The sequence below is a fragment of the Falco naumanni genome, chromosome 9 (genome assembly GCF_017639655.2).
Source record: "Falco naumanni isolate bFalNau1 chromosome 9, bFalNau1.pat, whole genome shotgun sequence".
NCBI lineage: Eukaryota > Metazoa > Chordata > Aves > Falconiformes > Falconidae > Falco > Falco naumanni.
The window spans coordinates 15,100,322-15,121,465 of NC_054062.1; the positions used below are offsets into that span (position 1 = coordinate 15,100,322).

At 46.9% G+C, this 21,144-nt stretch overlaps 1 protein-coding gene across 12 annotated transcripts in view; it reads right to left on the reverse strand.

The window, feature by feature from the left end:
* CAMK2G (calcium/calmodulin dependent protein kinase II gamma) overlaps positions 1-21,144 on the reverse strand; it is a 121,556-nt gene that overhangs the window by 35,479 nt on the left and 64,933 nt on the right. For all 12 annotated transcript variants that reach the window (XM_040607735.1, XM_040607737.1, XM_040607736.1 and 9 more), the window contains exons 4-12: positions 15,872-15,926; positions 15,231-15,296; positions 12,099-12,171; positions 8,883-8,985; positions 7,904-7,987; positions 6,938-7,032; positions 4,193-4,315; positions 1,943-2,026; positions 1,254-1,296 (exon numbers count right to left, since the gene is read on the reverse strand). In XM_040607735.1, coding sequence (XP_040463669.1) covers positions 1,254-1,296; positions 1,943-2,026; positions 4,193-4,315; positions 6,938-7,032; positions 7,904-7,987; positions 8,883-8,985; positions 12,099-12,171; positions 15,231-15,296; positions 15,872-15,926 — 726 coding nt within the window. The remainder of the gene's footprint in view (positions 1-1,253; positions 1,297-1,942; positions 2,027-4,192; positions 4,316-6,937; positions 7,033-7,903; positions 7,988-8,882; positions 8,986-12,098; positions 12,172-15,230; positions 15,297-15,871; positions 15,927-21,144) is intronic.

Genomic DNA, 21,144 nt, shown 5'->3' on the forward strand with positions numbered 1-21,144 from the left:
AAAATAGTGTCCCTTTAAGGCCAAACTACCAGAAATGCGGTAAAGAGAAATTGCTGTAGCCACAAGAAGTCCTGACATATTGGCACAGGTCCACCTGAAAGCAAGAATCGAGGAAAAACCATTCTGAAGTTGCTGAGGGTTGTCTCTTAACTGTAGCTTGATTTCACATCCTTTAATTTTATTTTTTTTAAATCACCATACAGCTGGTTAAAAACGCTGCCTTCATTTCACAGAAGAATGTATGCATGAACGCGCACTGTGAATGCTGGGATGATCGTTTCATGGCGGTTTTCATTCCAATTAGGAGGTTATTGTAACATGACCCAGAATGTAAGTATTGGTATCCACCATCAGTAAATGGCCAGATGAAATTAATACACTTCCATTTCATTCATCATCGCCTATAACCCATACAGCAGACTTGCACTTGAAAGTAACTGTAGTCAGGTGTAATAAGAAATATATCCGACTCACACATTCAATGGCTGCCCTTTTTAAAAGAGAAAAGAGAAATGGCAAAGAGGGCAAAGAAAGCAAACAATCCCATAAACCAAAAGCACTTGCAAATAGAGGTTTTCCACCCAAATGGAAATGAACACAGATAAGACTGCATCACCTAGATGTGCTGAGCCAAGACAATCATCTTCCAAAAAGCACTGATTTGCATGCCGAGATTTGCATTTTCAGTAAGTGCACTACGTAATGCAGTTGGGTGGGAGCCAGGCTACCAGTTATTAAGCTTAAAAGGATGAAAACCACTTCTGAGACTCCAAGGAAGGCTCTAATAGCTAGATGCTTCAGACCCATTTTTGATGAGTCAAAGTAATACAATACCCGAGGAGCTCCTGTCCCTATTCTCACCAATATTACTACCTGTCCTCTGTCCCTGCCTCAGGTCTAAAGGAATCACTGCTACCTCGTAAGAGTTCTTGACTCCTGGTTTCAGATGGGAAAGCTAACAAATGCCAGACAGAATTTTCCAAAAATAATCTGATAACAAAATATCATGAGAGGATTGTGGCAGCTGACTTCATTACTGGTTTGTACCAGACTACAGCGCCATGTGTTCCTCTCTGAACAAATTACTTACTACTTCACACCAGTCACCAGCCACAGCGAAGCGACCACCGCTACTCCATGATAAATTGAGAACGTCTCCTCCCCTCCTACTCAACCCCGAAATGGTTAAAATATCCCCCGACTCGCTCACACAAGACAAAACCAAGGAAGGGATGGGAACAGTGAGAACTTACCTGAAAAATTTCGAGACACGAGCATCGTTGTGAGGATTGCACCCTGTGGGGAAGAGAAAGCAAGGGTAACAGGCAGTGTCACTCACTTCAGAAAGGAGCTGGGCTGACCCGCGCAGAGCACAGCGTGCCAGCTGCCAAAGCAGCGGCATCCCAGTTCCACCCTGCAAAGTGGTAGCGCATCCAGGATTCCCACATGTGGCTGCTGGACCTGACACAGGGCCACTCGGAGTCCTGCCCTTCTGGAGTGGCAGCTAAAGACCTGCAGGGTATGCCAGGGAATCTGAAATGGCACCAGGAGTTAGAGCTGCTTCCCAGCTCCCCAGCAGCAGAGAGCTGCTCGCGCACAGGCCAGAGGCTTGGCCCGGGCTGCAGGCAACCAATACACTATTACTGGGAGGCTGAGAAGGATCAGAACTAAAACCCCCAGGATTTAAGAATTAGTTGCTCCATTTCAACTCTCTCGCAGAAACTAGAAGGGGTGATAAGGTAGCAGAAGAGGCATGGGAAACTTACAGCTTTGGAGAAAGAAACTACCCAGCTCCTCAACACGCTGCTTTACCACGTAAGGTACCTCACTAACATTAGTGAGCTAATCATAAAAAAATATTGTTCTTAAGGAAACATTAACCTCAAATTCAGATCATTAAAAAACAAACTTAAGGCAAACTAAGAAACTAACATATACTTACTTTTAGCTTCCTTCTAGCATTGAACTTTCTCAAGCATTCCACAGTCTCCTGCCTGTGCATCATTGAAGCGACAGTGGATCGTTGCTGAAAAACAGGAATGGCAAACCATCAAGAACATCCCCTAACCAAACCCACTCGCACACAACTGTGACATGCAAATGGACATGGCCAAGCTCTCACCACTGCATGGCTGTGAAACACTGCAACCTGTTCACAATTTCAGACCTTCCCAACATAGCAGACGTTAAATCAAGGTTGACAGCTACAGGACTGTGCCCAAGAAACAGTATGACTGAGCTGCAGGGGCGTATCAATGCTCCCTGTCTCTCAAGCACACAAATGGATCAGGACCATAAGAAAATGAAGTCAGATGAACAAGCATACTTGTAGGGGCCTGAGTTAGAGGCGCTACGGAAAAGATCCGAGTTGCATTAGTTACAGCTCTAAGGGGAAATTCCAAGCAGTAAGTGAACACCAGTGAGCAGTAGCCTTCCTGGACATGGCAACTCCCTCAATGCAAGTGCTTGACTAGCAGAGGCCCTGGCATCTTTGCATCAGTTTTACATAACTGTTTTGTTACATTAGAGGTTTTGCATAACCTTTAGCCAGTGATGCACACCTGTCACCCACAGTAGACTGGGATCCCATCAGCTGCAAAAAGACAACTTTCCAGAAGTGTTGCCAGTCATTGAGAGCACATGAGGAAACCACAGACTAATGCCAAAGTAGCTGTTGCTCTTGCATAGAGCCACAAGCCTGATTTGCCTTGACAAGGACAGTGGGTGAATTACTAACTTGGCAGAGCAGTGCATACAGACCCTCCACCACCTTTCTCCCCCTTGGAAAAAAATCTGTAATACCCAGAAGAACTGTAACCTGTGCTCACATTCAGCTAGCTTCATGGGAAGCCTCTGCTTTGATCCTGTTGTCAAAGCTGGTCACCTGCTACAGTACACACGGCAGTGTGAAGGGAGAACACAGCTAAACTGTCCTCTGACACCTTTGGTGGTCACTGTTCATCCAGCCTCTTCGGGAGTGACAGTGATGTCCAGTCATCCAACGTGGGCTTACAAGAGTCAGGACACGTAATTCAGGAGCTCAGTGATGCTAAGAAGCTCAGTGTCCCTGATAAAACTTTTAAGATTTCCTACCACATTTACTTCATAGGAGTAACACATCTCCGGAAAGAAAATGTTATGTTGCATACAGAGAGACTGCCGAGCAAATGGAAACAACAGACCCAGCAGAAGGCAGGTTGGGTGAAAGGCTGAAATGGCTGCGAAGTGAAATCGAACTCCCCATAACTCAGAGAGCAAAAGCCTCTCTTGGGCTGTTCCATATTATGTTGCCACAGGGAGCAAGCTATCGTAATACATACAGCTTTGGTTACAGGCATTGGGACAAAAGTTAAATGTACAGGAACTGCTATTGATTACAAGCATGCATGGAGAAAAAAACCAAAACCAGATGCAAACTCTCAGCTAGCGTGAAGTTTTGACTTCCAAGGAACTTGCATCACTTTACAGCAGACACCACACTCCTGTTACACAGATGTTCACATAAGTAAGTTTAAATTACTAATTCTCAAGAACAAAGGAGCAAAGGAACACACTAGACATATCCTAGAAAGCAGAAGTATGCTATGGTATTACAAGAGCATCTGGTTAGACTTAGGTAGAACTAAGGATATAAGTACACCATTGCTGCCCTCCCCATGCCCGCTCCTAGCTGCATTCTGGGATTTCCTTGTCAACTTTGCAAAAGATGAAAAATGTGTGGGGTCGAGCAAGTCAGCAACTACACACACACAAGAGCAAAAGGATATTGCACTGATTTCAAGTTTCCAGACAGTTAAGCTGCAGCACAGCAGAAATGTTCCAACATTGCAAAGATGCAATGCCATGAACTGAAGTAGAGATAAAGAACAAAATAATCCTAAAATATTTTGTCTGATGCCAAGCTCCAACTGACATTTTAGGATTATATCGATTTGAAGAGGAGATGTGGGGAAAAGCAGAAACCACGGACATTTACAAAACTTCTAAATAAGTGATCTTTTTTTTCCTTACGGTGGCAATTAAAGCACCACAGCATGACCAAGGCGGCTTATCGAAGGCCAGCCTCCAAAAAAAAAATAATCACAATTTGAAATATTTAAGATATTCTTGGTTCCTTGGCAGGTAAGTCTTCTTGACACGGGAGTTCGGGGTACACCACAAATCAATCTGTGATAGAGGGAAAAACACTTACACAGACCCATGGATGTTTGAGAGCCTGGTCAGCTGTGATGCGCTTTGCTGGGTTTATCGTCAGCATCTGGTTGATCAAATTCTTTGCTTCGGGAGTCACAGTGTCCCACTCAGGTGATGGGAACTGAAAGAGGAAGAAGGAACAGATGAAGAATTTAAAATTTCTACTAGAAGATTCTCCCTCTTTACACAGCTGAATTCCAGCTTTTGCCCTTTTGGTACAAGGGCTAACACATTTGCCAAAACCCATCAATTTTTGTCAAAAACCATACTGAACAAAAATTGTACAGAATCCAGCAAACGAATGGTACCAACCAGCAGGACACACCTGTACCATTCACCAGATACAGGGACGAAGATTAACAGTTTAAAAGCTTTTAGGAATCATACAGAACTTTGGACTTCTTTCACAGTTAACAGTCAAAAAAGTAGTCACAGATCTTTTTAACCAAGTTCTGACATGAAAAACACAAGCACTGCCTTTTTCACCCCACCTTGCTCTTTCTCTAGCATGCTAAAAAGCCGTAACAGCATATGCAATATCACAAACACTTAACTACAGCAAAAGCTCATGAAAGCTGAAACCACTAACAGAGAACATCAGAACATCCCATCAGGTATACTTTCCCCACCATAAAGCACAATACTCTGGAACAATACCAGTCACTTTGGTGTAGCAACCCACCAGTAAGTCGTTAGCAGGCATCCACCATACCAGAAATCATTACTTGAGGAGCAAGAGAGATGTAATAGTGGGTGGGAATACAGAAGCATGGAAACAAAGTAAAGAATCTCTTTCAGCTGCTGATCGTCCATGAAGGGTAACTGCTCTCTCCTATAATTCCAGTAATGATAAAGATATTTACACCATCCTCCAGATGCTTGCATGTGGTCTAGATGACAGCATGCTGAGATTGAATGCAGTACGTCTCACTCTTATGAAGCTACTGTACAAACACAGGTGAACTCAAGAACACAAATAAATGCGCTGTTGGATCAAGTGCCCTGTCCTTAAGGGAGGGGAAAGACTGATCCACCCTGAGAACATTTCCTTACGGGACTGCAGTATTTTGAAAAAGTTTATCCCATCTCTTTTCTCCTGCATTTTGTGCTTTGCTCACTTGGGTCATAACAATACACCCACCATATCTGATTTGCATATAATCTCATTTCTGCATTCTCAGGCGTCAGCAAGGCATTACACAATTTGTTTGGCAAACGCCACAAGAGACTACTAAAAAATTACGATACTGCGCTTTCCAACCAGGACGCTTGCCCCCACCCGACCTCGGAGGTGTATTCACGGCAACACCTTGCCAAGCCCCTACGCAACAGCACAAAGCCCAGTGCACAGCCAGCACCTCCTCGATGGTCAGGAGAGGACAACAGACCAGTGCAGCGCACACAGACCCCTCGAGGAGGCGGGTAAGGACACCAGGGACAGGTACGCCAGGAAAACGAGTGGTTTTCTACCAGGCAAAACAGGGGAGGAATCTACTGGAACTTGCTCATTATCGGTAAGGATTCAAAAACAACAGGTAGGGAGGAGGCATCAGGCGCTTCACTCCTCATGACTTACAGGAACAGTTAAGACATTTAAACCTTGAAGTGCTTTGAAAATCCCCATTGATACAATTAGTGCAAAACCACTTCAAATAAGAACTGGCAACACAAAAACAAGGGGGGCAGGAAGGCAAGAGAACACAAGTCCATTTCAGGCTATCAAGTACAAAGACATCACTTTCCTTTCACTCAGGAAGCCGCTGCGCCAGGACAGGGGTTAGGCAGACCTTTGTGCTCATCAGTACAGCTGTTCTTGTGGTCTCAGGCACAGAAGATGGGAGGTAACTGGGGGGTCCAGAAGAACCCTTAACTTTTTTTTTCCTGTCCTTTTTTTTTTTTTTTTTTTTTTTTTTAAATACAAACCACAAGACAGCCTCCAAAATGAACTCCCCAACTTCTTCTTTATATTCATGCCCACGGGCTTTGAGCTAGGATTTCCAGGAGTTTACTCTTCCCCCCTGAACCTCTCCTTACATGGACGAATTTATGTCAAAAATTCAAGCTGCGTTATCCAAACCACATTTTACACCACCTTTGTTCTCCAGTACTGACCTCCTTGCTATTCCTCTCCTTCACGCACTTTCTACACCTCAGTTTTGCCATGCTCAGAGAACTGTTCCATGAACTGCTTGGCTCTTTACCAGAGCCTCCAACCCACCACGCTGATCCCCACCACAAAGCCACCCGCCATTCAATCTCACTGGTCTCCACGCTTTCCACAGCTGGAAGAAATTCCACTGTGGCACTGAGGAGACCAGAGGCCACAACTTAGGCTATTATTCCACAGGATACTTCCCAAAACTTTTAATTCAGCCTTGATAAAGACAGGCCCCTTCATTCTACCTTCCCTCTGCTCCCCTGAAAGACCTAACATTGGCTATGTCTGCAGCACTTTGTGACAGTTGCACTAGATGACACCATTTCCCACCACCAGCATTTCCAGCTCTGCAATTCCCTAATGACCAGCAACGTCTTGGTGCCCACTGCGATGCTTTCCACATATCCTTTCAGTAGCCCCAAACAAGGCTGTATCCCAGGCAGCGAAGACAACGAGGTGTATGAATGCGCCAAACATCACTTTGCACAGTAGCTTGAGGCCTGCTGCTGGACACCAAGTAAGATAGTGCCATGTTTTGGATGGCTTCTACACCCATGCAGGTACTCAGCAAGAAAGTGCCCTTACGTCATAGGCTCCGGCTTTGATCTGCTGATAGAGTTTGTGCTGATCTTCATCCCAAAAGGGAGGGTACCCCACTAGTAATATGTACAGAATCACTCCTGGGAGGGAGAGACACAGATACACTATGGTTAGGCTAATACGCCAATTATTCCTTCAGCCCCTCTTCCTTCCCTCTTGACAGTCCCCAAGGCAATGACTGCTCTATATCTTCATTTGCCACCACATTTAGCCTTCTGAGGTAGAAAAAGACACTAAAAACCTCGCCTCTGCTGAACCTCACCCTGGCACTTCATGTCCAGCTCTTAACGCCAGCTGCCAGGAGCTAGAACGAGGTGCAGGGTGTCTTTCTACCCTCCTCCAGCTATCGTGGCTGGTGAGCCACAACTCCCAGCTGCTCTCAGAATAAAATGAAGCCACATTCCCTGGGGTTGCTGGGCAGCAAGGGGCTTTGTAGGAAAGACTACGGTTTTAGATGCTTACTGTGCATGGTCTTGGGGCCAAAATGACGCTGAAAAAGCTAACACTCCTGGCCTGCAGAGAACCATTTAGTCCATCTCAGGCAACACTGATACCACATATCTTTAAACGTATCAGTCCCAGCTACATTTACACTCCATTTTTTCTTTTTTAAAAAAATCAGCTCTCTTCAGTATTTCATCTTCTACATAGCGTATGTAGTATTGCTACAGTTATCCCAACAACTGACGCTGCAAAGCATAGACAGGTCCTATGTCTTGAGTCTCAAACATCTGATAGACAGCCTGAGGAAAGGATTGGGAGCCAGAATCAGATGAGTTCAGGCTCCAGCACTAACTCCATCTACACAAGGTGCTTATCCTCAAGCGTGCCTTCATCTCTCCACCCAGTAAGAAGGAGCACCGTGCACCCTCCCAGCAACCGGTTACAAGAAATTGCTCTTCTACGTGAAACAGTGTTGTTTAAATATAAAACATCTTGACAGAATCTTACCACATGCCCATATATCCACTGGTTTTCCATAAGGATCTTTTCTTAAGACTTCGGGAGAGAGGTAGCCTGGAGTGCCAGCAAACCCTGCCAGGAAATGGATGACATGAAGTGCTTACAGTACCCAAGCAGAAGAGATCTTGCCGTATCACAAAATCCTCTAGTGCTAACCAACAAATTCCAAAACCCATTTCCCACCCTTCATTTCGTATTTGCCAGAGCTACCTCTCGGTAAACCAACAGAAAGAGGAAGGAAAAAAAAAAAAAAAAAAAAAAAAAAGAAAAGAAAATCAGACCGGATCGAGTGTCTAGGCATTACAGGAAAAACAGAAAAGAAAGAGGGACTGTGTCTCCTGGCTGGGCACAAACTCATATGCCAGGCCTTGTATCACTGTTACATATAATGGCTTGGATTTTGAAAACGCAAGACACATACGGGACACATCCGATTGCCAAATGGCATGGGGCAGGCCAGGAAAAGCAGCCATCTCTCCAGAATCTTCACAGCACTGCAGAGTCTCAGAGCTGATGTTTAACCTGTGAGAAGGTCTCATTTCTAAATCTGTTTTAGCTAAACAAAGAGAAGGCCAGACCCAAATATGCCTGAGGAAGGCCAGGTCAAACGCATTTCTGTAAAATGACCAAACAAAATTCCAGATGTCTACACTCCTGAGCATTAGGGAAATTCAGAACAGGGTCTAAACTTAGCAGCTGCATTCACCTCTGACACTAGCATCTACTGTAAACTGAAAAGAAAAAATAGAAAAATACACAGCCAATTTTTTTGTCTTTATCCTGCTCTTTCCTCTGTTGCACCTAGGCTCGTGCCCAAGTACACAGAGACTGAGGTGCTTGGAAAGGAAGCAGCAATGCCAAATACACACAAGCGTGCTGGAAGAGCTGAGAAAATGTACTCGGGGAGGGTGCAACTCAACCAGCCACCAGGAAAGGGGGGAACAGAAGCGGGAGAGCTCAGTCTTACCAAACCAGGCCTGCTGCTCTCCCTGGACTTCTATAGCCAGTCCAAAGTCAGCCAGTTTGACAGCAGCACCCTTACATTTACTTGCCAGTAGTAAATTCTCAGGCTGGGGAGAAGAAAGAAAAAAAAGGGGTGAGAATGAAAGACTGACATCCTTCGTTAAAACCTCCTACCTCAGTATTCACATCATTGAATTCAATCTGCCAACTGAATTTAAGAGGAACGTACTAAAGCCGTTCAGGTGAAGACAGAGCAACAGCAACACATGGCCTTGACCTAGAGTGGCAGAAAATGCTCAAGTCTAACACAAATCCTCTGCGGGAGCCAGCCGCCCCCAGCCCAGCCCATACATTACGTGCTGACACCAGAGGGCACTGGCAGTACGCTTCCTGCAGCACCGAACCCAAAATTTGTTTCTGTCATCCCCGCAGAGAGTAATAGGGGGGGAGGGCAGGAGGGGGGAAGATGCAGTAGATAGATTCTGCAGTGATGTTTCTCCCCATGAACATTACACAGTCCCCAAGGCACTGGAAAAGTAAATACGATGCTAATAAGGGCTGCCAAATACAGCGCTGTAATGTGGGAAGGCATCATCTGGATAGGCAGTAGCTTTCATTCCTTACAGAAAAAGCCTCAGCCTCAAATTGGCATAAGCAGCACAGTGGTGAGCGTTCTTGTAAGCTGTTTTTTCATGCTACATATTTGCAGCAGTGTAAAATCTGCTGTCTTGCTGCTACCACCGTCACCTATACAACAAGCGGCCATGTCACTTCCCCCACGTGCCAGGAAAGGCAGACAGACTTTTGCCCCTCACATTTCCACCTCTCCTGAATCTCACTTGAATCATAGTTCTTTTGTGTTCCAGCAGAGGACTTCAGCAGAAGGCTTAACACAACTCCAAAACCTGAACTGAGATCAGCAGCTTCCTTTGAAGCGCCAGAGCAGCTAGTGACATGGGGCCCTTGAAACCCCAAAGCCTTTAAGGTGGTGGCTATTACAGCTCTGTAGGAAACTCAACTTGTAGACAGGCAGGACAAACGTCATTGCTCATCCTACCCCCTTCTGATCATCTGCGCAATTTTTATCAGCTTGATTTTTTAACTGAGCAAGATGGAAGCCTGGAAATCCAGAAACAGGAGCTCATCTCAGTTCCACAAATCCGATGAAGGTCTTTTCTGCAGCCTGCTCACGAGTTTCATCCCACAACAACCCTCTATCCCTGTTCTGCCTGACAGGAACAAGGTGTTTTGCTCCTTCACCTGCCTTAAAGCACTGGGGATGTGCCTTGCTTCTGCTTTGAAGGAAGGGAGAACGGCCTTGCCCATCACAGTCCTTGCCATGAGCAGCATGGAAGGAGGGGGAACTGGGTCTCAATACATTTGGATGCCACTGGCTTTTAACTACATGGGAAGCGGAAAAGATTGCATTCATCAAGCTAATCTGATGAAAAATCACCAGTGCAAACAAGTCACTAAAGCAGAAGACCAATGAAGTCTTCTGAAAACCCCTCCCAACTTCAGATCACACCTGGGCTTGGCTTGACTAACAAACAGTGAAATTTAGGCCAGGCTTGTGCTGGCTAAGCACTATTTGCTTCTAAAATCTAGCTAAAAACACCTTAAGGCTAATGATGCTTATCCATATGCATGTTTGCCAACATATGGGTTGTCTCAGGTTTCACATACTTTTTGGTAAGGATGTGAATGTATTCCCTAATTTCTTACAGTCCCTATGGGCAGCTCAACATTTGAAGTTCTTTAAGAGCATGTCAGCCAAAAGACAGGCTTATGAGAGGGAGGTACAAAAGACAAAACTTCTCTTGAAGCAAGCTCTGCAGTTATTACACACTGACCCTGAAGGCCAAGCTTTTGGCAAGGAGCTAAATATTAAAAAAAGAGCATGAGATCTTTTATTGCTAGAAGGAATGGCTACTCCTCAGGCCTGTATAGTTTCAGAGCAAGCAACAGAAGAAACACCAACTGCAGTGGGGAGTGCCTAGCAGCTGGTCAGTTCCAAACAAGTTCACAGCTTTCGCACAAACAAAACTCGGGAAGCAAAACAGATAATATCTGAACACAGGATGCAAAGGAAATCTTCAACCATCTGTACTGGAAAATTGCCGATTTTCACAGAGGCCCTAATTTTGGGCAGTAGTGCCTCTTGGAGGCTGACTTCTTGAGAACAGGTGTCAGCTCTAATCCAGAGCAGCCATTCTGCAGTAGATCACTCACATCTTTTCACAGTGCTCTGAATTAGAAAGCCAAAAGTGTTGCATGGGAGTTTGCCAGAAACACTAAGGGTTAACAGCTGCCCGCGAGATCGAAACACCAGGAGAGCACTGCCACCGAGCTTGCAACATGCTTTTACCTTGCTCTCTGCAAAATATTTTTATAGTTTTCCCCTTATGCATTGTATAACAAACCAAAACCAACACTAGTAGCAGGTGTCATCCTGCATTAATTTAACTGGACCACTGGTGGCCATCACCATTCCCACTTTAGACAGAGAGGGCTGCAGGGCAGGCAGATCTTCCCACAAACCTCTTCATTCTGGAGCCTGCCCAGCTCCCAGTACAGCTGGCACTGTGTGGGAAGGGAGTTTAAGTAACTACACTATGGGGGCTCTGGGTCTATAAATGTGTTATAATGTGGCAAATGGTTGATTCACCCAGTGTTTAACTGGCCAGCAGTTTTGGTTTTAGATTAAAAGTGCTTCTACTGATGACAGAAGAAAGAAATGACATGAAAAATTCTTGTTGTGCATCTCTGCCCTAGCCCAATGGCATGTGTTTGGCAACAGTGCGGAATAAAAATATACATGCTCTGTGCAGACAAACTCATCCTGGCAGATTGAACAGAGATTGCCCCAGGTCTCTAGAGATCTCTTCAATGGCAGACTAGAAAGTGTCCTTCATTATAATGAATTCTACCCAAGTTTCTCTGAAATCCTACTGCACACTCCAAAGTTCACAACTACTCCATGCCGGAGCTGCCTCAGAGAGGCTGAGAGCTGGCAAGGCTCACAAAGACCGAAAACTTGCTCCGGAGTTCAGCACACCCTCTAGAAAACTCCGAAGGAGCAAATCTGTGCTTCAGGAACCCCTGAGCCCAGTTCAAGTAAAAGAACACTGCCAGCTGGCAACACAGTATTCCTGTCTTGCCTCTTCCAGTGATCCCCTGGCTGCTCTCCTCAGCCTCTGTGGCACAGAGAAAATATTACCTTCAAGTCCCTGTGCACGATATCATGCTGGTGAATATGATTCACACTCTCCAGTATCTGGTGAATACAGTGGCTGCAAGATAAAGGGAGAGACACACAAAGTTATGCACACACACACATACACTTGGCATCTCATCTCATCACAGAACTATTTCCCTAGCTTTTATATTTGTACCAGGGAGAGTTCAAGACCCCAGGCTGAACCCTTCCACCGTGCACGCCGGCTGCCACAGATCAGGGCTGTCACAGCTGGACACCCCCAGCCCCCTCAGCAACAGGGTGCTGAATATCCTATCCATAGCAGGACCACAAAGCCTCTCTCCTACCTCCCATCATCTCCTTCCTTCCCTCCCCACCACACCAAGCACCTCACTTGCTCCTTCAGCCAACAGCGCCCACCCGACACAGGAGAACTGAGGCACCGGTGTCTGCAAACAGATGGGACTGCTTGCTAAGGTTGGGCGAGCAAGACGCAATCGCTCCAGGAAACAGTCAGCTGGGCTAGTCCCAAGCAAAGAATAAACTTTTAGAGAGCAGCAGCCTCCCCCAGAAAATTCAGGATGATGATTCCTGGGTGCCTGCCAGTTTGCAAAGCTTTCAGAGCAGCATCTCAAGCACTTTACATATACAACGCGTGCACACACCCGCTTGCTGGGTGCCTTTTAAGTACAGATCCTACTTAAGGGGTTAGTGATCTGAAAAGCAGGCTCATTCCCTGTTCAGTGCAGTGTGCTGCGCTCCCCCAGCTCACAGAAAACCCTGTCTCTGCCACTCGCTGCTGTAACCACCGGGGCCAGAGCAAGACGTTATTTACACCTGTTGCATAAGGACAGTGCAACACACCCATGGGTGAGATTCCTGGTTGAAAACGTCTTATCCACTGAACACTTACTCAGCTCCCAAGGTAGAGTGTGGAACAGAGTAGGGATTTTGACAACTATGGCTGGATAGTCAGCACCCAGATGTGGGCAACTCAGATGGGTCTGTGTCCTCACCGCGGGATCAGTTAGTCCCCTCACCGAATTCTAAAAATCTCAGGGGAACAAATTTGAAATGAGTGAAATATTTGAGGGAAGAGAAAGCAGCTACGGGAAAAGACGGGAAGAGGGTGAGGGGAGGAAGAGGAAAGGAGGTGCTGCACCCCCACCCCTCTGGAGCTGGCAGTACAATCCTCAGGGTCGGAGTCCATGAATATCTCCCCGCTCCCAAAACAAAAATGTATAATTAGAACGGAGTCGAGTCTGAGCGAGAGAGATTTTCTGGCCAAAAATGGCAAAAGTGTGAGGTGTCCCAGGCGAGCCAAGTGCGGCGGATTGGCACGGACCTTGCTCCCTCGCTCTCCCAGCCTGCTCTGGAATTCAGCTCGGCATGGGGAGAGAAAGGGAGGAGTTTCACTCTGTCATCTTGTGGGCACTGCGAGACCTGGCCGGCTGACAGTCAGAGGGCTGAGCACCCTAAGGAAGGCTCACAGAGCAACAGACAGTTCTCCTTTCCCCCTAAGCCTGACATTATTTTCGCGAGCAGTGTTGGTCACAGCCAGCTCAACGATTTCAGGGAACAGGCACTGGCAAGGGGGACAGGGGGAAGGATGATGATCCTGAAAACTTGCCAACTTCAAGGCAGAACGGCTTGAGTAACTGTATCTGTCTGAGATGCTGTGCCTACAACATCCATACACCCCACGGAAAACATCGAGATGGCTCCCAGAGCTCTCTGCCGGGAGGTCCACCAGAGATGACCAGCCCACTGGCCATCAGCAGATGGCTCACGGCAGAGCGCATGGTGCAATGCTGCATTTCAAAGCACGGTGCAATGCCAAAACACGAGGCTGTCTGTACCACAGGGAAAGCAACTAAGTGCCCACAGACTCCACAACAGCACCTAAACACACACACCAGCTCATTCTCTTTCCTTCCTCACACTCAGTACTGTCTCCCTCGCAGTGCCGCCTACCAAGCTCACCTGCAGCAGCACCCACAGCTCCCTTCTTACCCCTCTCCACTCATGGCTCCCCTAATTCCTCATCCCCTCCTAACGCTTGCTGGAGCAGAAGACGGGTGCAGAATAAGCAGCGGTGAACTGTCACTGTCAAGCCGCTCTCAACGCTGCTAAAGCAGACCAGGAGCTGCCTAATCCCAGCTTTGACTGCAAATGCTGCACGTCCAGCAGGACAGATGGCTCCGAGAACACCCTCAGCTATGGCTGCACAGAACACCCACCCTGCACGAAGAGCAAAGGGACGAGCACGGGCCACTTCAGGCAGCTCACATGTGGGAGAGAGGGGACACATTCAAAAAGAGAAGGGTATAACTCTAAATCTTTTAAATTTTAAAACATAAAGGTTGTCTTCACATGTACCTTTTCTCACTGTACCAACCAGCTCACGGTCAGAGAGGGCTTCCACAGAAACACAGCCTTCAAAGGCCTCTCTCCCCCTGCCCCATAAACCATCACCTAGACACAGACAACCTGGATGGGTCTTCCCAACAGCAATGGCACATCACTGGAACCCCTACCAGAAGGCAGGGGCCAAGCGGGCCCAACGAGCAGGGTTATGACAGCCACAGGACAGCTCTCCCCTAGGTTGGCCTCAAGCTGCAACAGGGGAGGTTTAGATGGGATATTAGGAAAAATGTCTTCACAGAAAGGGTGGCCAAGCGCTGGAACAGGCTGCCCCGGGAGGTGGTGGAGTCCCCATCCCTGGGGATGCTTAAAAAATGCAAAGGTGCAGCACTTAGGGACATGGTTTAGTAGTGGACTTGGCAGTGATGGGTTAATGGTTGGACACGATGATCTTAGAGGTCTTTTCCAACCTAAATGATTCTATGATTCTGCCTTTGCTCACTAAGGACACACTATCACCACCCACCAGAAAGGTCAGGCAGACAAAGTTGCTAGCAATGGCTGTCCCAGCAAAGAACACAGCGTCTGCAAGTGGCAAGGACTGGAGCTGCAGTGAATCAGGCTGATCAGTGACAACAGTTTATGCTAATAGCAGAAAGAGGAATTGTTTTTTCCAGACGGAGAGCAAGAGTGTCAGAACAAAGCTGTGCACAGAGCAGCAGTCAGGAAACTCATTGCATTTGCCAGCACACGTGGCACATACACAGAAGGGTCTGGAAACAGTCTTACCTGGCATCTGCTTCACTGTAGTATTCTCTGGCAACAATATCCTCAAAGAGCTCCCCACCAGTAACCCTGAAGTGCAAAAGAACAAGGGAGGTTACAGAGCCTGTGCACCTCGAGCTCTAGGCTGCGTGGGATGTACACAGCCACCCGTCCTGGGCCCTCTCCCTGGGGACCTGCAGCACTGGGGAGCCAGGGCAGAGCCTTACCCCCGTGGCACCAGCACTGGTACACCCGTGTGACTGACCCCTCGCACTGCCGTTTCACCAGCAGTGTGCCAGGGCACTGGTGACACTGGGCACGAATTGCCTGTGCACCTCTAAGGAGCTTAGTATATGCTAAGCTTGGGCAGAACATCCCTCCTCTGAGCCCCTCCAGGCTGCCTCAGGGACAGAAGTCAAACAGCCTCCCTACACAGGACAACCATCCTCTGCCACCCCACGTTGACATCTGCTGCCAGGAGCCTTCCTGGTCTATCCCGTACCACACAGTCAATGGCTTTTTGTCATGTAAGCCAGAGGTATCTACAGGTCTCAAAAGAGAAAGAGAGAATTATACTAATGCAGGTGCTTTTTATTCCGTTCTTAGTCAGCCATCCATGTGCCCGTATCGCTGGTGAAGCATCAAAGCCAAAGAAAGACACTTACAGATCAAAGACGAGGTAATGGAAACCTTCTTCTGAGATACTGTCATGGAGCCGCACTGCAAAAACATAATCAAGAAATGGAGACTTACAGAGCACACCGCAAATACGACACTTCACAAATCAAACCCATGCACACCGCCAAGTTCTCCCTCAACCCAATCAGTCTATTAATTCCCCATGCCCTTCGCTTTGTGTGCTCACTTAGTGACCTATTTCCTTCCGTTATCTCAAAGGAACAGATGGGTGTCCTTCACATACACCCACCGCTCCCCAGCGTCAAAACAAACTCTAAATATCTTTGACCTCCTGTTCGTTCTCCTTCTCTAACGCTTCAGTACCCTCCTTTCACATCTGCCTACTCTTTCCTCCATGCTCACGTTTTGCCATCTCTCCCCATCTGTTCTTATTTCCCAAAACAAACCCTTTTCAGAACCTCCAAACAAGCCTCCAACCCAAAACCTGACTTCTGACCCCACCTGCATGTCAATGTCACTGATCTCCCTTCTGCCTTTCACCTGTAAAGCTGTGAAGTTCCCTCCTTTTACTGCCTTTTCCCCACTTCCTTCTGACTTACACCCCAAATCCTTACCCAAAATTCAGAGTCAGTTTCTTGCCTCATCTTTGCTGACCTGTTTGTTAACTCAGATATACCTGATCACATTTCCCTCCTCCAAATTTCATCCTCCTTCAGCTCCTTACCTATCCCCCCTCCTTCTGCTCCTATTGCCTAAATTAGCTGTCATCTTTTCTCCTTCCTGGTCTCCTTTAACCTGCAGGGCTGGGGTTGCCCCCATGATGGGCACTATCCCCCGGCACTCTGGGGTCTTCTGGGGCTCAGTCCTCCTTTCCTCTTGTTACACGTGGGCTGTCTCTCTGTGGCCGGTGCAGTGCCATTTCTTCCTGCCTGAATCACAATCTCAGTTTCTTTGATGTTTCTTGGACACCTAGGCACTAATTCTAACCCAAGAAGAGGAACCAAGCCCTGAATTTCATAGTGCTGCCTACTCCCTCCTTTTCGCTTCTCTCCCCTGCTACTACACTACTTTCCCTGCCAATCAGAGCCATAAGCTAGCAATCCTGTTTGACTCAGTTCCTAAACCTTCACACCCTGACTAGGACGAGTTATCCTCCTCACATGACCCTCTACAGCCTCTCCCTATTGATTCACCCAGCTAAAGCACCTAGCTGAGACTAGCCTGGGTCTCGGTCACTGTAACACCTTGTAATCGAGTATTGACCAAAGGAGCATTACAGTTCTCATCCCTATGAGAAAAATCTCGTTATCCTGCTCTGTCACAGAAACGGTACTTTTGCCTCTCTTCCCTGTCTTCCATTCTCTTCCACGTAATATACCAGTGACCTGTTTTGACTTTGCCCAACATGATGATTTTCTCTCTGCCAGTATCAAGAGGTCAGTTTGCACCTCTTACTGGTGGATGGCGTCAGCTACCATCACCGTCTTGGGAACGTTTCAAACTAGCACTTGGCACACGCTCCTACCTCATATGGAACTGCTTTTGCAAATGTTCCCAATGCTCTCCTCTAATCCTCCTTGCAACTCTCCTCTGCTAAGGTACCCTTCCATGTGCATGCAAACACACACCAACTCAAAACTGAGAGTAGCGTGGATGTGCAGAGACCACTGCCAGTACTCCTCCTAAAAGGATTTAATTCTTATTCTTTCTGCCTGTACGTTCTTATATTTTTCCTGCCTTTACCCACAAGCTATCTGAGCTGGCTCCTTGACCAATTTCCTTTCCTTAGCACTTCCACCACACCTAACCACAGGGGTTTGGGAGGAGCACTCCACCCAGCATAACGCTGCAAACAAACGAGGATAGTTAAGACTACCAGTACAGCAGGCGTTTCAGGTGCAACATGCCATTCCTACAACATGAAGACAGAAGCACATCACCTTTAAGAACTGCGTTCCTCAAACTATTCACTGCAAAAAAAGAATTTTTTTCCAAGTAAGCAATTTTAGTTGGCTTTGTAATAACTTGATTGCAATACAACTTGGTGTTTACAAGAAAATTTGCCTCTTGAGCACTTGGCAGAAACCAGCAGAGGTGGCATTACAACAACGCAAGCAAGAAGAAGGGCATTTCCTAGGAGAAAAGATCTCCATTCAAGGCTGGAAACAAGATAGGAAGTGGCTGAAACAGACACTCGGATTCCCAGTACAGGGCACTTTTCACTGCAGTGCACAAGACTATTTGAGGTGAACGTAGGAGACAGGCACATGAAGAAGAGCTGATGCCCAGGACATGGGCAAAAGTGTACGCAGAGACCTTATGAAGAGGGAACAGATGGAGAAACTTCAAGGAAAGCTGAATATGCTAATAAGGTCACGTGTGGTGATGCTCAGCGGGCACAAAAAAGCATTCTCCTTCCTCTGGCACCTGAAAGGTCACCAAAGTGCTGCAAGCAAGACCAAGCAGGGAGGAGAGCAGCATGAATGAAAACCTGACAGAGAGGGAGTGCAGCCACCAGTTAGCTCAGAGCAGTGGCCACGGAAAGGGACCAGCAAACACGTCTGCAGGTAGAAGTAAAAAACACTGAACAGTAAACTGACGCAAAGATGTGGGCAGCAAATTACACCAGAAAATGAAACATAAATGAGCTGATTGGTGCTATTTCTTTGTCCTGAGAAAAGCAATGCTGTCAGATACGTCATGAAAAGGGAAGGAAGTAGCAACTCAGCTGGCAGAGACTGACAGAGGCAGCAAAAAGAGCCTTCAAGGACAGTAAAACACTATTTGCGTCCTTAGGTGAAGAAGCATGACAGGAGGACAGAGACAGTTCATAAATACTGACGCTGTACATCACCCTAGGGCTGCACAGCAAAAGAAGGACTTCGGAGGCAGGACGCAGGTCATTAACTTAACAAGGGAGCTGCCTCCTTGCAACGGCCCAGAGCGATGCTGGCACAAAATCTGCCCTGGATTTAATCTGCTGAGGTAACAAAGCTCAGGGAGTAACGACAGAACAGCCAAACCCTGTAAAGCTATAGGAAAGATGACAGTGACCCCACCACCCTGCACAGGGATAATTAGCAACAGCTCAAAACATTAGGCGTAAAGTGTGGAGGGGGGCAGCAATTAGAGGAATCAAAAAGGATTAAGAAAAGTCTGACTATACCAAAACTCTCGTGACTTTCAATTCTGGTCCACACCTGCTTCATACCAATGCTGATGGGAAGAAACAAAAGCAATATCCTGTAGCAGAACAGCAAGAGCACCCAGCAACCTTTCACCCTAACATTTTGCTTACCGACCCTCCTGCAGAGCCACAAGAGCCTTCCTGACCAGCAAGGATACTGCCATTGGCAGCTCTGATGCCACGGTTCACTCTGCTGACACACAAGTTACAACGCTCTGCTTTCTAATGCAGTGCTAACTACCAGTGACTGCCAGCTTAAAAACATGATCTGCTTTTTCCAAAGCCATTCAGCCAGCCTGTGAAATGGTGTATATTCAGAAATAACTCCACCACCTTTAGCTGATGTCAAGAATAAAAACATTTTAGAAGTTTTTTGGCCTCCGCTCTGCTTTGGTTCATAAATACGACGCACAATATGTTAACATTCATCTTAAAGATACACAAAGGTCAGATTCCATCTGATACCTCCACCTTCCAGACAGTGTAAAGCCCTCTTTGCTTTATAGACGTCCTGTGCAAGTGCCCTCCAAGTGAAGGCAGGACACAGGTTCCCAAATGGGGAAGTTCCAAGATCCAGTTCCAAGAGCAGGTTACAGGAACCCACTGGGCGGGGCTCGGTTTCAGACTCCTTCCCATGAAAAGGAGAGCCTATTTGTTCCACAGGCTGCTGGTCCTGACACACCATCTAACATCTCCATGACTACCACAAGTTCAGCTTCAACCAAGCAGCTGAGCAGAGCACCCACGTAGGCTGCTCAGACCCATGTAACCTGCTGACACAACAGGGTAAAAAATATAATCATATGTAGATGCTGGAAGGTAAAGGATTCCCAAAACCTGACTATCTGTGATAAGAAAAATGGAGATTTAAAGAGAAAAGTATTTATCCAGTTAACCTTCTCTTCAAAAATATCACAGAACCCTTTTATTTGCTCTCATCAGGGGAGCAGCGACATCCACGTCTGGTGCAGCAAATGCACATCACAAGAAGAATCGCAAGTCGCAGCAACAGGGAGGTTGCACAACAGCAACACAGGGTCTCCCAAAACGTGATCAAACTGCAAACAAGTCCAGCACCTGCCAAGGAACTTGATCTCACTCTCTTCACCAGAAGATGAGGTGGATGATTTCTATTAACTGATCCTGTTGCCCAGAAGCAGTGATTCAAACCGTATTTCCTTCCTAGCCAAACTCTTAACACAGGGATCCTTACAGATGTAGGAAATCTGTCCCTGCCAACAGCACGGACAGCCAGGATCATTGATGGCTGTTCCCGTGTCAAAGGTCTCTGATGGATGAAAGAGCACGCACTGCAATGGTTAGCAAGAGCAGACGAGGAGAGGGGAGTGAGAAAGAAAACAGAAGCAAGTCAGACAATGAGGCGCTAAATCAGTTACAGGATATGGTGAAAGACTTGACCCAAGGTTTTGGTCAGAGCGCAGAAAAAAGTCCCATCCACACAAAGAGCAGAGGGCTCGTAGAGTTCACAAGCACGTTTAATTTTGTAAGACTGTCAAGTCCTACAGATAACTTCAGAAATAATTAAAAAAACACAGCACCAGTAAGCGATGCCAGAACAAATACTATTGAAAGGAGCAGAATCAGTTACAGACTGTTAGGTGGAAACATCTTCTGCAACCATCGCAGCTGGTCCGTCAGCAGAAACTGCATCACCACTCGGATGAGATCTCCAAGAAGCAGTCTGGGAGGAATAGGCAGGAGTTTCTGCACAGCATCTTGATGACACAGTGCACTCAGCAAGACGCAAAGAAAAGCCCAACTTTGTTCATAAATAGTCCTGAATCTGGCACTGTAGTGGTACTCCACGGAGGGTAAGCAGAGACTGCTACCTAAAACTCTCCCTCCAGTTTTAAATGCACACCTGTCAGTCTGCGCGGTTCAAGAGCTGTGATGCACTGCTACAGACAAGGCACAACTTAGCTAACTGCTTTAAGCATCCTTTTCTTCCCTTGGTCTCCCCTCCAGCCTCATCCTATGTAAACTGGTCTTACCTGTATGGGAAGCATCTCCCACAAAGCTGGCCTTTTGGAAAAATAACTAACAACAGAAAAACAGTGAGACCAAACCACTCCCTTTCCCCAGAAACTCAGA